This window comes from Caenorhabditis remanei, chromosome II, assembly GCF_010183535.1.
Source record: "Caenorhabditis remanei strain PX506 chromosome II, whole genome shotgun sequence".
Taxonomy (NCBI): Eukaryota; Metazoa; Nematoda; class Chromadorea; order Rhabditida; family Rhabditidae; genus Caenorhabditis; species Caenorhabditis remanei.
Window position 1 is genome coordinate 1,090,966 of NC_071329.1, and position 16,180 is coordinate 1,107,145.

At 43.3% G+C, this 16,180-nt stretch overlaps 1 protein-coding gene across 1 annotated transcript; it reads left to right on the forward strand.

The window, feature by feature from the left end:
• Positions 1-4,533: 4,533 nt before the first annotated feature.
• Positions 4,534-15,882, forward strand: GCK72_003847 (uncharacterized protein; the record flags this gene model as incomplete). Its single annotated transcript, XM_053724280.1, has 8 exons — positions 4,534-4,758; positions 7,590-7,672; positions 8,618-8,967; positions 9,610-10,620; positions 11,221-14,057; positions 14,107-14,155; positions 15,286-15,476; positions 15,688-15,882. 8 exons carry the CDS (start codon positions 4,534-4,536, stop codon positions 15,880-15,882), a joined length of 4,941 nt encoding a protein of 1,646 aa, XP_053588474.1.
• Between the last annotated feature and the right edge of the window lie 298 nt (positions 15,883-16,180).

The following is a 16,180-nucleotide window of genomic DNA, read 5'->3' on the forward strand; positions in this document are numbered from 1 at the left end:
CGCAGCAGCGTCAAAAACTCGCTGCTGCGTGGCTCAGTGGGTAAAACGGATGGCTATGGTTCTGAGGGTCCCAGGTTCAATTCTTTTTGAAGGATATAGGTTTTTGTATGCGCTGAAAACGATTCTGACAGTGATTATTTTAGAAAAATGGGGTAAAACATGGATTTTTAGTTTTTAAGAGAACATGAAAATCGTTTTTTGGGATACAGTGGGGACTAGACGTCATCCCAAAGATTTTTGGGAGATATAGGTTTTTGGGGGCGGGGAATCCAAAAAACAGGGTGGTTTTTAGCGCAAACTGTCAGAATTTTCACATTTTTCAACATATTCTTCTTCTTCTTCTCTCTTACCAAATTTACCGCATCACGTCGATTACCACCCCGTCTTGTTCTCCCAAATCCTATCTCCCAAATCCATCTCAATCAGTTCTCCGACTCGTGCCACCCTCCTGCCTCCTCTTTCAACATTTTTCGAAAGGGGGACTGTACTACTAGGTCATCTACTCCCCTAGTAGATATTTATCCCCTTTTTGAGGTATCCCTCCTCCCCTGCCGCCATCAATCTCGACTAACCGTCTCCTCTCCTTTTAAAGGGGGAATGGATTCCCCCTTTATCTTTTCCTGTCATCGCCCTTGTCCCTCGGAATCTCGAAGAATAGTCTTATTTGTTGGGGTGGTACTAGTGAATAGGTATTATAATGTTTTTGACAGAAACTTTTGAAATTTTTTTTTAAAATTATTGACGAAAAATTTTTGGGCTCCGTTTTTCTTTCTCATTTGAAATTCCTGTGTACAAAAGTTTTAGAAATGTATTTATGTGTTTCAAATCACAAAAATTTCTGAAATTGGAGTAAAAACCTGAAAAACTCATTTTTTGAAAATTGAACAAGCTTTTTTCCCGAATTTTTTTATCCCAGCTTTTTCAACCGGAAAACTTTATATTTCTCTGCCAGAATCGTTTTCAGCACCTACAAAAACCTATATCCCCCAAAAAGAATCGAACCCGGGACCCCCGGAACCGTAGCCATCCCTCTTACCTACTGAGCCACGCAGCGCGACTCACCATAGCGAGTTTTTGACGCTGCGGCGTGGCGTCAGCGTGGCTCAGTGGGATAGAGAGATGGCTAAGGTTCTGGGGGTCCCAAGTTCGATTCTTTTTAGGGGATATATGTTTTTGAGGGCGGGGAATTTGAATTTCTCACTATTTTAAAGTTGGTGAGTAGATTTAGATCAGTTTTTGAAGACTCGAGCTGGAACAAACGGTCAAAAACTGGAAGTTTGTCAATTTTAGGAGTGGAGAAGGATTTGAAAGGTTCTTAAGCTTTTTGGAGAGATATAGGTTTTTGGGAGCGGGGAATTCAAAAATTTTTGTATTTTGACAGGATTCTATGCTTTTTTGAGGTTTAGAACAACTAACATCCGTGTAAAATTCGATTTTTAGGAATCCACTGACCCTTGTCACCACTTTCCCATCACTTTCTTCCGATTTGTAACTTTCTCGATCCCGTCTTCTCCCGCGTCTTCTTCTAATCCCTTTTTCCCTTCTCTTATCCACCACCCGACTTATAATTACTTCTTTCCTTCCGAGATATGTAACTTTCCCTTCTTCTTCTCCCAATGGTATCTAATTATCAATTCGTGTCCCCCCTCCCTCTTGTTGCATCCACTTTTCCTCCTCCTCCTCCAGAAAATCAAGATTGTCAATCCTCCCATTCCCTCTCTCCCCAACCGAAAAAGTGCGATTCGTGTTGATTTATAGGTTCATATAAAGACATTCATTGCCCATTTCTGTCCATTGGGGTGTTGTGCTTAATAGCATCCAGTTAGGGGAAAGAATTGTGTTGTTGTTGATGTGGAAATCCTTGTTTTTCGTTTATTTGGGATTTGGATAGCTTAAATTGTTGAAAACTGGAAAAAATCATCCAAATCTTGTCAAAGTACTATCATATTTGAATTTCCCGCACTCAAAAACCTATATCCCTCAAAAAGAACAGAATTTGGGACCCTTTACCCACTGAGCACGCCGCAGCACCACGCCGCGGCGTCAAAAACTCGCCGCTGCGTGGCTCCGTGCGTGGGGGTCCCTGGATCCATTCTTTTTTGAAAAATTTAGGTTTTTAAGGCGTAGAGTTTGATTTCAACACTGTTTTTAGACTTTGGAAAGGCTAGAATCTCAATTTTTGACAATTTTGAAACATTTTGCCTGAAACCGATTGTAGGCAACTTTTGAAAGGGTAAATCACGTTACAATGGTTTTCTTAGTCTTATAGCGGCGTAATTTGAAAAAAATCCCAAAAATAATTACGTTTGATTAGGTTTTAACCAGAAAAATGATGACAGAATTAAGTTTTGAGGTTCTAACTGACTTTCACTAGTTTTTTTGAGCAAAAAGCAGCAAAAATGAGATTACTGTCGTACTAGACTTGTTAGATAGCTGAATCGCATTATCTAGCTATTTTCAACTTAAAAACTCACATTTTTGTCAACAGATTACACCCAAAGACGCTGTTTCACCAAAAACTAATGTCAGAACCAATTTCTCCTCCTAGAACTCCTAAAAAACATGAAAACCGCTTTGTGACACCTAAATTTTTGAAATCTACGCCCCCAAAAACATGAATCCTCTAGAAGGAATCGAACCAGGGACCCTTCACCCACTGATCCACGCTGGAGCCACGCCGCGGCGTCGAAAACTCGCCGCTGCGTGACTCCGTGGGTAAAGGATCCCAAATTTGATTCTTTTGAAAGACAAAGGTTTTTGGGGGCGGGGAATTCAAATTTGTCACTTTTTTAAAGTTTAGAATCGTTAAATTCGCGATTTTTCGGTTTTTTTGAAGACTTTGACCATCGTCTTCCACACAATTCTTCTTCCGGATATCAATTTCCTCAGTTTTTCCTCCTCCTCCTCCTCTCATCCGTTTCAAACCGTCTCCTCCCCTCCCTCCCTCCGATTCGTTTGCCTCCTCACTGTCATGTAATCTTTCCTAATCTCTCTCACTCTATCCACACCACTATGCACTATTGCACAACACCTTTTCTCTCTTTTTTCTCCTCCTATCTCCGAAACGGTCAAGGCCTTTTGGTATGTGTCTCCGATGGGGGTTGTCTCATCATTTTCAATCTCTTTCTTTCTCGGGATTCGCTATCTGTTTTTCGTTCGAGAACATAGAACATCAAGGTTACCAGGTCATGCTTTTCAAGCCTTTTTCATGTTAAAAATTTAGGAAATTTTTTGTTTTTTGTATTATGGTCTGTTGCCGGAGAGTGTTAAAGGCGCATCTAGTTTATTGTTGAAAAAGATCAAATACCGTATTTTCGAGCATTGCAATTAGATGCGCCTTTAACACCCTGCGGCAGCAGACTGTGAATTTATAATAGCTCTGCTTGAAAAACTATTACCAAGTGCAATTTCTTGTCTCAAAAACGGCGATTTCCATCCATTTTATCGTTCTCTCTACTTTTATGATCGGTATTTTCACTGCTCCTGACTTCCACACCTTAAAAACTGTTCTAAATCTACTCTCTAGCTTCAAAATAGTGAAAAATTCGAACTCCCCGCTCCCAAAAACATATATCCCTCAAAAAGAATCGAACTTGGGACCCTCGGAGCCATAGCCATCCGTTTTACCCACTGAGCCACGCTGCGCATCTCGCCGTAGCGAGTTTTTGGCGCTGCGGCGTGGCGCAGTGGGTAAAACGGATGGATATGGTTCCGGGGGTTCCAGGTTCGATTCTTTTTGGGGCATATAGGTTTTTGGGGGTGGAGAATTCAAAAATTTAGGTGTCTCACTGCGGTTTTCAAGTTTTGAAGTGGATTTTAGCCAGATTTAAAATTTCAAGCTAAGAAATCGTACAAACTTGATTTGAATCTTACTCGTTCTTTTCATCGTCATCCCATCCACACCCATCCCATCTTTTTTTTCACAAACAATATATAATATCGCCAGAGAGAATCCTGTCATGCCAATAACTTATCGAATCTTTTCAACTGCCTCTAATACTTGTTGTTCTACCACTTCTTCCAAAGCTTTTCTCAGTTTTTTTGTTCTCTTCTTCCCCCGTCCCCGCCCCTCTTTTCATCCTGCTTACCACCTCATCTCAAGTATCGAAAACTGAATGTTTTGTTTACATTTTGCATACTTACCTTGAAACACCCCTTTACGAAAAAAAACCGAGAGGAGAGGTTATAAGACAAGGAGTATGCCGGTCTATTTTAATTTTCTCTGAAAGTTTATGAAATTCTGAAAATTTCAAGCTATAAAACAACGCTGTAGGTCAAAAATACCAAAAGTTATGGATTTTCGAAAAATTTCGAAAATATCAAAATCATATTTTGTGTTGTCACTCGATGTTTTAAAGGAGTTGAGGCTTGAAATTTATATTTTTAGAATCAGCAAATTCAGTGCTTTCAGAAAAGTATAATCATGAAATATTTTGGCTGAAATAAATTTTTTCGATTTTTGGGATTTTGTTCTCCGCTTTTCTACATTTTTCCCTTTACGAAACCCTAGATTTTATAAATATTTTTCCAGAAATGTTAATACGAGCAGTGTTAACACTGCTACTGGCAACCACCGCCACTGCACACATCAAACTTGTCTACCCGCCGGCCAGAGCACCGGCTCTCGACTTCTACAGCTCATCGAACAGTCAACCGCCATGTGGAGTACCGAAACCAGCCGCTGGAGAGGGTGTCCGTACCTTCATGAAAGCTGGATCCACAATTGAGATGAGCTGGTTCGTCGCCGTGCCGCATATGGTGAGTATAGAGGGTCTAGGGGGGCAGTCTAACCTCAAAAACCGCCCTAAACGTCTTCCCATACCTTAAAATAGTGTCAAAATCGAAATCTACGCCTACAAAAACCTATATCCCTCAAAAAGAATCGAACCCGGGACCTTCCGCACCGTAGACATCTCTCTATCCCACTGAGCCACCGGGGCGCCACGCCGCAGCGTCAAAAATTCGCTACGGGGAGCCGCTCAGCGTGGCTCAGTGGGTTAGAGGAATGGCTAAGGTCCCGGGGTCCCTGGTTCGATTCTTTTTGGGAGATTTAGGTTTTTGGGGGCAAGGAATTCAAAAATCTAGGTGTTTTTACAAGATTTTGACGATATTCAAGAAATTTTTTTTCAAATTTTTCTTTAAGTTACTATATACTATAGATCATTACTATTAAACTATTCCTAACCTATATAATATAACTACAGTACCCTCCTCTTCTTGATCAGATAAAAAGAGATTGGCAGGTCTCCCCCTCTTCTGATATCTATAGTTTATGATCAGGTCAATGCCATCCCCTCTCCAAAAGAGTACTACTCCTCAAATGCCGACACTAATTGGTAGACCAATTCGGGTCGAATGCATTATTATGTAATACACTTTATATGAGGGACGGAGGGACGGAAAGTGGGAAGAAAAACGGGATTTAGTAGTGATGGATTTGGCGCCAAAACAAAATTTGAATTGGATTCTGAAATTTGGGATTTTCAGCCTGTAACTCGCTTTGAACTCAAGTTTATAAGCTAAAAAATATACCAAAATGTAAATCTCGGCGAGTTTTATGTCTCTAACCTACTCTGAGACAATTGACGTATCGTTAGTGTGCCGTGGGCTGGGCAACAATGATTTTTTTTAAATAAATTTGGTTTTTTCTCCAAAATCGGATTCCAGTTGTTTGATTTCCCGTTTTTTAAACTTGAAATAGAGCCAGAACCCTCAAAACTCGTCAAAAACGGTCAAAGACCCCAAAAATGGGGCGTGGCCTAGAAACCCAAATTTTAGGATTCCTAGGCCACCAACCTCAAATTGCTCAGAAATGTGTCGATATGGGGCTCAAAATTTTGGAAATTTTGTGTAGAAGACTCTTCGAGTAAGTTGAAAACGTAGAACTCGTCGTGATCTAGATTTTGGTATATTTTTCAACTCATAACAGTAATTTTCGAGCGAGTTACTGGAGTTCCAATGTTTTGGATTGTTTTGACCTGGATTTGGAAGTCTAGATTTTTTATTATGTGGAGATTTTTTACTCAATAAGATATACATTCAATAAGGTATACAATTTTGGCCGTTTTCAGTTGAAAATGTTCAAATTTAAGAAGGTGTCATGGTATCACTGATTGTCACACAACGTAAATTACGTATAAACCATACAAAACAAAAGTAGAGCTCCATTTTTGTAGTTGACAACTTTTTTGTACAGACACTCCCTAGAGAGTTATTCTTATTTTAAGACGACAGCTCAAAAATCGCACATTTGTCGATTTGAGGGAGAAATTACTTTGTCGATGCGTAACTCTCTCTGGGGAGAGTCCGTACAAAAAAGTTGTCAACTACAAAAATGAAGCTCTATCTTTGAACTGTATGAATTATACATAGTTTATTTTGTGGGGCAATTAGCAACACATTGGTACACTCATAAAGTTGTCCATTTTCAACTTAAAACTCCAAGTGTCGCCTTCATTATGACCAGCACTTTAAACCAATTCAATCATCAGTTTTCAGACACCCCGTCATTTTTCCTATTATCTGAGCTCACTATCAGATTTTCCGTGTCTTGTTCAGTCTAATCACTAATTTTCAGCTTCCTAGCTTAAATGATCGTAGGATCTGATTGCATAAACACTTTTAGACCGATTGCGTACAATACACCACATCTTACGACAATTTGAGCTCTTAAGCTGAAAACTGGTTAATAAATGTAAAAAGTTATGAGGAATTTAGTGGTAACATTATTTTTAGCAATTAAAAACAAATTCTGGCACTTACTGCTAATTTGATCTCCCTTATGTTAGTTCATCACTCACTACAGGTCAGGTCAAGAAGTTATTTCATTTCACTTGATCTACCTGACGAAAAAAAACATCTTCTTGCGTAAAACCACTTGACTTTTGTCCCTTTTTTCCATCCACCGTATATCTTTTCTCTCCGTATTCCTGTTTTTCATTTTCAAATAGTAAGTGGGTTAAGAGATATTGTACCTCCTGCAGGCTAGTGATTGATGAAAAATTCCTCTCCCCCCGGTGTTTCTTCGTCTGCCGCAATCATGACCTACATTTTAAAAAGATGAAAAAAGAAACAGAAACAATTTAATGAGAAAATGCGGATATGTAGTAACATCATCAAAAATTAGTAGGGGCTAACGGTTTGGAGGTCAAAAACGTCAAAAATCGCGGCGAGACCCCAAATTTTTAAATTTTGTTGTGATATTTGAACTTAGCTCGTTTAGACCTTTCCAATGACACCTATCATGCCGAGATTTGAAAATTCGAAAAATTTTGAAATTTCAGCTGCGAGACCCCAAATTTTCAAAATTATCAAATATTTCAAAAGTATGTCATGATTATAGTCGTTTGAAAGGTCTTGATGAGCTGATTCTGAAAATATACACTTTTTGGGTTTTGGCACAAATCTGGTTGGGTTACGGTAGAAAGTGTGGTTTTCGAAAATTTTCGAAAATCCATAACTTTCTCATTTTCCAAGCTAAGAAACTGATTTTAGGCTCAAAAAATGTGGAATTTTCAGAATCGCTTTCTAAACAAAGAAGCATGCAAAATAAGACCCCAAAATTACTAAACAGTTGGTTTCTTTTCCAGGGAGGAATCCGATTGGAAGTGCTGAACTCGTCAGATGAGCCAATCGCCATTTTCACCAATTTCAATGATCCGTTTAATGTCACGTAAGTATGGAAAGGGGTTGGAAAAAAGGGAAATCTGGATATACAGATAGACAGACAGACATTTCCTGAGATTTTTGTAAACTTCCAATTCGAACGATCTGAAGAGCCGGGAAATCTGGATTTTTCGTTTTGTAGCTTGTTCTGACTGTCTCGACAGACGATATGCAACCATGCGTTCTAAAACCGCCCTGTTCATACTAGTTTTAAAACGGGCGCTTTTAAAATTGGAAAATAACTCAATTATGGCTATTACAGTATGTTGAAAAATGCCTCCATTTGTTAGTCCGAAGCAGTTTTTTTTAAACTTTGAAAACGCCCGCTTTAAAACTGAATAAAGATAATGAGATAATCATTCAAGACAGGGAGTTCTGAAACGGGCTGTCCCAAATTGGATATTAAACATTTTCAACTGAAAATGGCCAAAGGTATTAGAATTACAGTACCGGACAAAAGTATATTAAGTTTTGGTTTGTTTCAGTTGAAAAGGTCCGACTTTGAGAGTGTGCCGTAGTAATTTTGATTGTCCCATCAAGTAGATTTTGAATGGATCATACAGAACAAAGGTAGAACTTCATTTTTGCAGTGTACAACTTTTTTGCACGGACACCCCTATAGCAAGTTACATATCGACAAAGTACTTCAAGAACAAAATAGTGCGACTTTTGATCTGTCGTCTTAAAATGACCATAACTCTCTAGGGAGTGTTCGTACAAAAAAGTTGTCAACTACAAAAATGGAGCTCTACTTTTGATCTGTTTGATCCATAAAAATTTTTTCGATGGGACTATAAGGGATGCCGGGACAGACATCCTCTCAAACTTGGACATTTTCAACTGAAGTTGTTAATTACCGTTTTCTACCAATTTAAGAATGGGCAGTTTGAAGATAAGACAACAGTTTTTGACCAAATTTATTATTTCTATAACTATTCCATTTTTTTTGCAGTGAAACTACCAAAAAAGTGGAGCTCCCTCCGAACTTTGAATGCAAGAATTGCGCGATCCGAATGACGACTCAAGCCACCGAGTACGGCAACTCCTATTTCTTCTTCTCCTGCGCAGATATCAACATTGTGAATGATATCCCAGACGGTGACACTTGTGTTGGAAATGGCAATCGGATGAATGGAAAATGTCAATGTTTCGATGGATTCTTCGGGGAGGAGTGCCAGTTTCAGGACGAATGTAAGGAGGACGACGACTGTGGAGTACAGGGGTACTGTAGGCTCGGAGGGGATGCGCCGAGGAGACAATGCTTCTGTCCGACGAGTAGATATGGGAAGAATTGTGAACTTGGTTAGTTTATAGGACATCATGATAGACAAAAAGGCAGTTTTAAAAATTGTTGGACATCCGGAAAGACAGACAGACAGACAGACAGGCGGAAAGTTTATTGAAAAAGTGGTTTTCTCTGTTAATTTGGAAACTTTTTCGCTATTTTCTCGGATTTTCAGTTTTTTCCTGACAAACTGATATGTCTAATGGTACACACAGCAGAAATTGAATTTCCGACATCTGGATAGACAGACAGACATCCAAAGATACCGATAGATCCTTGATGTGTTACAGGACATCCGGATAAACAGACACACAGACAGACGAAACTTGAAAACTGTAAGATGCGATTAAAAAAGTATTCTCCGGCTTCTAAGCTCTTGGATGATCCCAAAAATCTAAATCAATCCATATCTGAACATCCGGACACACAGACATCCAGACAGACAAGCACAAACTATTCTAGGGTAGACAATCCGGAAATCCGGACAAACAGGCACACCGTTCGACAAAAAAACCTATTTAAAATCACAACAACAATATCATTACTCTTGAATACAAAACTTAACTATGTTTGGACATCTGGACATCCAGACACACAGACACACAGGCAAATATCTTCGCTTCCACCACCCACACCAATTAACTTCCAATATATTCCAGAATCCGACAGTATCCGCAGTGTAGCCGACTTTGACGAATCACTCTACCAGAAGCGTGAGGACCAGGGCAACAAAATCTATTGGCGTCTGCTCAAGGACGAAATCGAGTTTGTGCTCCGCTACCCCGGTCAGTCATGGATTGCTCTCGGATGGAAGAGTCCGGATGCCACGTGTGAATTGACGGCCAAGGATTTTGTGAATAGGAATGGAGGATCTGCTTCTGGAGCCTCCACCACCACTACGTCATCGACCATCCCCTCTGTCATCACCAACGCCACCAGCCATGAGCAACTCGACTCGGGCGAGCAGGAGTGCGGCCCCAATGAGCAATGGTCGGAGTGTCCGGAGAGCTCTCGTGAATGCGAGCACTCTTGCGACTGGACCCACTTCCCGGAGACCACACCGAACTGTCCGAACTCGTGTGGCACACCGAGATGCATCTGCAAGGAGGGATTCGTCCGAATGGCCAACGACCAGGAAGTTTGTGTACCCTTTGACTTCTGTGATAAGACTGTCGAGAACGAGGAGACGTGTGCGGCCAATTCGACTTGGGCAAAATGTGGGACGGCTTGTGAGCCCACATGCGCCAATATGTATGATACGGCACCGTGCCCTGCGAGTTGTGAAAAACCTGGATGCACTTGTGCGGACAATTATGTTAGGCATAACGGACAATGCATCTATTGGGGTGATTGTCCAGAGTTGAGGGATGAGAAGACGACGACAAGGAAGATAGAGGAGTCCTCCACGCAGAGTACACTCGATAGAAATGAGATTATTACGGTATCAGCATCTGAGACGACTACAAAGACTACACAAAAAACGATTGTCACCGAATGTAGTCTCAACGAGACATTGAATGAATGCGGTCGAGTCTGTGAGGCGGATTGTGTCTCCATCTTCACCCGTTCGGAATGCTCGGATTGTGGCTCCGCTGCGTGCGCTTGCCTTCAAGGATACGCCAGAAACCCGCAAGGACAATGCGTCTATTGGGGAGATTGCCCGACTGATGGTGAGTTTTGGAAAAAATCAATGTTCTAGAAGTAAAAATAGTGAACATTTCGAAATCTACGCCTATAAGCCCTACATCCAACAAGAATACTCGAATTAGGGATCCTTTACCCACTGAGCCACGCAGCAGCGAGTTTTTGACGCCGCGGCGCCATGCCAGCGTGGCTTAATGAATAAGGGGGATGACTAAAGTTCTAGGAGCGCCAGGATTGATTCTCAGGGGGTTTTGTAAGCGTAGATTTCGACTTTGACATCAATTTGAGGCGCAGAAGTGGGTTTTAAGCGGTTTTTGAAGTTTCAGATTCAAAATTTCTGGAAAAAATGTGAAAATCTATATTCTAGCGTCTCTCAGGAGTAAAAACAGTGAAAATTTTGAAATCTACGCCTAGAAAAGCTGAGCCACTCTGGCGCCACGCCGCGGCGTCAAAAACTCGCTGCTGCGTGGCTCAGTGGTTAAGGGTTCCTGGTTTAATTCTTTTGGGGGTTTACAGGTTCTCGGGGACGTAGAATTTGAATTTTCCACTATTTTTGACCTTTGGAGTCATTTTTAGCGGTTTTTTACCCCCGTCACTTCCAATTTTATCAAATCTTATGTTTTCAGCGCAACCAACGACTCCAAAATCGCTCTCCTCTCCAACCACCGCACTCCCCACCCAAACCGCTCCACCAAGTGTCAACGGTGATGTGTGCTACGGTGACTTCCGCTATCCGGCCGGTTGCTCGGACTGCGAGTACAAGTTGTCATGGAACTATATGGAGGATTCAGATGAGATCGAGTTCTCCCTAGAGACCCGGGTTCCGGATAACTCGTGGACCGGTGTGGGATTCAGTAAGGATGGAACAATGTTGGACGCTGATATGATTATTGTGTCGAGCCGGAATGGAAAGATTCAGCTGAATGATATGCAGAGCAGAGGGTATGACCAACCAGCAATGGACGCCGTACAAAATGTGAAGTCGAATAGCGCCGCCCATGCGAATGGAGTGCTTCGTGCTCAATTCATCAGGAAAATCAATACCGGGGATGCTACTGATAAGCAATTCGACAATGGACAGTGCTGGAAGATGTTGTATCCTATCGCAGGAGGGAAGTTGGACCAATATGGAAATGTGTCGATCCATTTGAGCACTCCATTGAGCTCGGATAAATCTGTTTGTATAAGAAGTTGTGGGGAGAAGAAGTCATCTGCACCATCACCAGCCTCTCAAGCATGCACCAACGAATACCGTTTCCCTGAATCCTGCTCTGGCCCTGATTGCGACTACATAGCAAAATGGAACGCATCCTCTGACGCTGTCACATTCGAGATCACCGCCAAAACTCCTGGACGATGGACGGGTATCGGATTCTCAAGAGATGGCCAGATGACCAACGCCGACATGTACACCGGATGGTTCTACGACGGGAAGGCGTACATCGTGGATAGATTCGCATACGGTAGACAGTTGCCAGCAATCGACCCAGCTGACAGACAAGACATCTATGATATGGGCGGACGAGTTGAGGATGATGTGCAGACGATTTGGTTCACCAGGAAGCTTATCTCGAAGGACACCAAAACAGACGTCTCTCTCGATGAATGTCACTATTTCCTGTTCCCAGTTGGTGGCGGACGGGTGCTCGCTAGAAAGAGTTCGGACTTCACGAACCCGAAGACACCCATCGGGTACCATGACCAGGTGCAACCTCAGGTGTCGGCTACCAAGATTTGTCTATGTGATCAGGGCACCGGCAAGAGGGTCTCTCATGAGACAAAGGCTCCAATCTCCCGAAGAGTTCGCCGAGCAGCTACACGAGTGACCACCAGCGCCATGCACTGCGCGGATATGGTAGTGGGTATGGTAGCCAATGGACGTGCCAGAATAATGGATATGTACTCACCATCAAAGGCGACACCGATGGAGGACTCATTCTTTGGCGGCGAGAACTCGCTGACATCAGCCGCGGCGTTCCAGGAGGATGGTGTGACTACGTTGGTGTTCCGGAAGAAGTTGGAAGCCGAGGAGCGATGGGATAACTCATTTGTTAATGGAGAGATGACAGTGATCTGGGCAAAGGGGGCGGACCCGATGAATTATGTGCATACGACTGGAGGGGCGGCGATTAAAGCGGCTCCAGAATTCTTTGCGAATGCGATGAAGTATCACGGGAAGAATGCGAGAGGTGTCATGAAGATTAATTTCTTTGAGACTTCCCCAACTTCCTCTGATTCTGAATCAGCTGAAGTTAAGCCAAGCTCCCCCACTGTCCATGGCATGCATTTGGAATCCACGTGCGAGGGATCGATCCGCCACCCTGAAAACTGTGAAGCCGACCAATGCCTCTACACAATCTCCTGGATCTCTGACGGCTCTGTCGCCCGGTTCTCAATTCATGGAGCCCTCCAAACCAGTCAATGGACCGCCCTGGGATTCTCCACTGATGGAAACATGGCCGCCGCCGACGCCGTGGTGATTGGAATCCAGAATAACGCGGTGATGGTCACCGATCAGTTTATGCCAAACTACGGGCGGCCCGTAGTCGATGAGCAACAGGATATCTTCGATGTGGAGACCACCTACGTCAACGGGTTCCTCACCGCCAACTTCTCCAGAGAACTACACAGCGAGGATGAGAATGACGTGGATCTCCAGGAATGCGTTTTCCTACTGTACTCTCCGTTCGGAGGCGTTATTGAGAAGAACGGGGAGATTCGGAAGCATCAGGAGACACCGTTGAGGAGCAAGAGCAAGATTTGTTTGAATAAGTGCACGGAGCAGAAGGTGGCGCCAACGAAGACTGAGACAACTGCTGTTGATACCACTACCACCACCGAGACCACGACTGTTCCAGTCACTACCACCAAGGCTACTACAGTACCCTCTGGAACCTCTGGACCATCCCGCCCTGCTACCAAGGTCCTTATGCCACCAATGTCCACGAAACCATCCTTCACTGTCTACGAACCTCAAACCCCTGCGAAACGACGCTACGGTCTCCGTGTCCGGATTCTCAACCGCGAATTCTCGGACGCTCTCAACGACCCGAAAACCGGATTCTACCAAGACTTCACCAAGGAGGTCACCCAATCGATCGACGAGCTCCTCGCCAAGCGATGGAAGGGAATGCGTGTCTCCAAGATCCTCGGATACGAAAAAGGATCCGTCATCGCTGAATTCGAAGTGGTCGCCATCGACGACACCGCCAAACCGATGGAGATTAAATCGATGGTTGAGGAGAACGCGGTGCGCGGACCGATCGGAGCGTTCTCCATTGAGCCGTCTACTGTCAGAGTCACCGAGGTGGACACCACCACTGCACCGTCGGAAGAGGACATCTTCAAGAATATGGGAATGTGGAGGAACATTTGCATCATTGCCGGCTGTGCCGTTCTATCTTGCATCGCGGTTTTCTGTATTTGCTTCATGTGTTGTACAAAGTGTCGCAAGAGGACTTATGTGAGTTTTTTCGAAGTGTGATTTACTAAAAATGACAAAAAATTTGCAGACCGCCTATCCAGTCGCCGACCATCACATGTCATATGCCAGTAGAGTTTGTAAGTTTTTGTAAATTCTTAGGGCTATGCAGACCTGTAGGCTTAGGAGATCCTTAAGGAGACCTTAAGGCATTATCAGCTTCGTCATAAGCACCCTTAACCAGCCCCTGAGGTTTAAGCAGGTCAATTTCCTTAGAGGCTATGCAGACCATACTTGTCAACGGCCGAAACGGGCCGACACGGGCCGGCTCGAAACTCGCGTCAAAATGAATATTATGAGCTGAAAAATATACCAAAATGAAGATCTCGACGAGTTCTATGCCCGTGACCTACTACGGGGCGGATGACGATTCGTTAATGTGCCGTGGGCCTGGAAAAAGTGCCAAAAACGCGAAAATGGCCAAAAAAGCCATTCTAGCCCGGCCCGCGGCATATTAACGAATACCCATCCGGGCCGTTTTGGGTCACGTACATAGAACGCGTCGAGATCTACATTTTGGTATATTTTTCAGCTCATAATATTCATTTTGACGCGAGTTACGAGCCGGCCCGGTTGACAAGTATAATGCAGACCTCTTAATTATACCGCTAAGACTACGCAGACATATCATAGCTCGGTAGGGATAAGAAGATCTTTGAAGTGACCTTTAGGGAAATCCTAAACCCGAAGCAGACTGTAAGCTGGAAGCTACAGCTATGCGGACCTTTAAGCCTAGGCACAATTGAGTTTAGCAGATCTTAGATGAGATTCTTAGAGTAAATCATCCAAGTCCTCGTAGGCTTATGAGATTCCTTAAGTAAGCTCAGCCGCTTGGTAAGGATACAAAGATCCGTAAGGAAGCCGCTCCTTGGGATCTTTAAGCAGACATTTCAGCTTAAGCAGATCTAAAGGTTTAGGCAGCTCTGTAAGCCTAAATGAACTTTTAAGGCTAAACAGAGAGCTAAGGAGACCCATTGTGCTGAACTGATCCTTTAGAAGCTTCTTAAAGCTAAGCAGCTCCGTCTGCCTGAGAGTACCCATCAGCCTAAGATGATCCTCGACCCTTAAGCCTAAGTACGCCCTTAGAGAGACCCTTAAGCCGTTCCATAGAACTTGCACGATCTTTAAGCAGACCATTTAGCCTAAGCAGACCAAAAATTTCGCCTAAGCAGACCATTAAGCCTAAGCACCCCCAATTTCCCAGTTTCAGTGGGTGAAAAAGGAGGATTCGACAACGCCATCTACCACCAACCACAACGATACTACTCCCAGACTACTGTAGCCTCAACGAAGGTGACAAACGCCTCGGCTGCTCCAGGAGCCGGGGACCAAAATGGAAATAATATGGAAGGGCCACCGGGAGGAGTTGGGGAGACCACGTATGCAGAGTGGTACTCGAAGGTGAGCATTACTATAAGATTCGTCATGTCTTTTTTAGTCTATTCACCAATTTTTAGCTAGATTTATCGAATTGTCGTAAAGTATGATGCATTGTACGCAACCACCGTGCGATGCATCATACTTTACGACAATTTCAGCAATCGAGCTGAAAATTGGTGGATAGACTAAACAAGACATGGGGAATCCATTGGTGACATCCAAAAGCTTCCAGGTCGGCTCCAAACCTGCGTCCCAACAACACGAAGAGGTGCCACCTCAACCAACCGTCCAATCTCGTCCCCCCTCCACCACTCCATACGTTTCGTATCCAAATGATCCAACGGGATACTACACGTTAGGCGGTCGCCACCGACAGAACTCCAGTTCGGGCGGCGGTTCCAATAATAAGTATGCGACCAAGTATTAATGCAGCCTACAGTAATCCTCAGAAATAATTTGTTTCCCAATTTTTCCATTTTGCTTTTATCTCAATCGTTCGGTGCGTTCCCCTCGAATTCCGCTACCAAAACTTGGGTATCTCTTCTCTTCTTCAAGCCACGCCCACCTTTTTTGGCAATTTTGCCGCACAGTTTCAATTCAAGGGCAAAGTTGCAAAAAATGGGGGGCGTGGCCTAACAATTCCGTGCCTTTTTGCTCATTTGTATAGTTTTTTTCTTCCTAAATAATCCATTTTTCGCCCCAAAACTTTTACTGGTCCCTGTTTT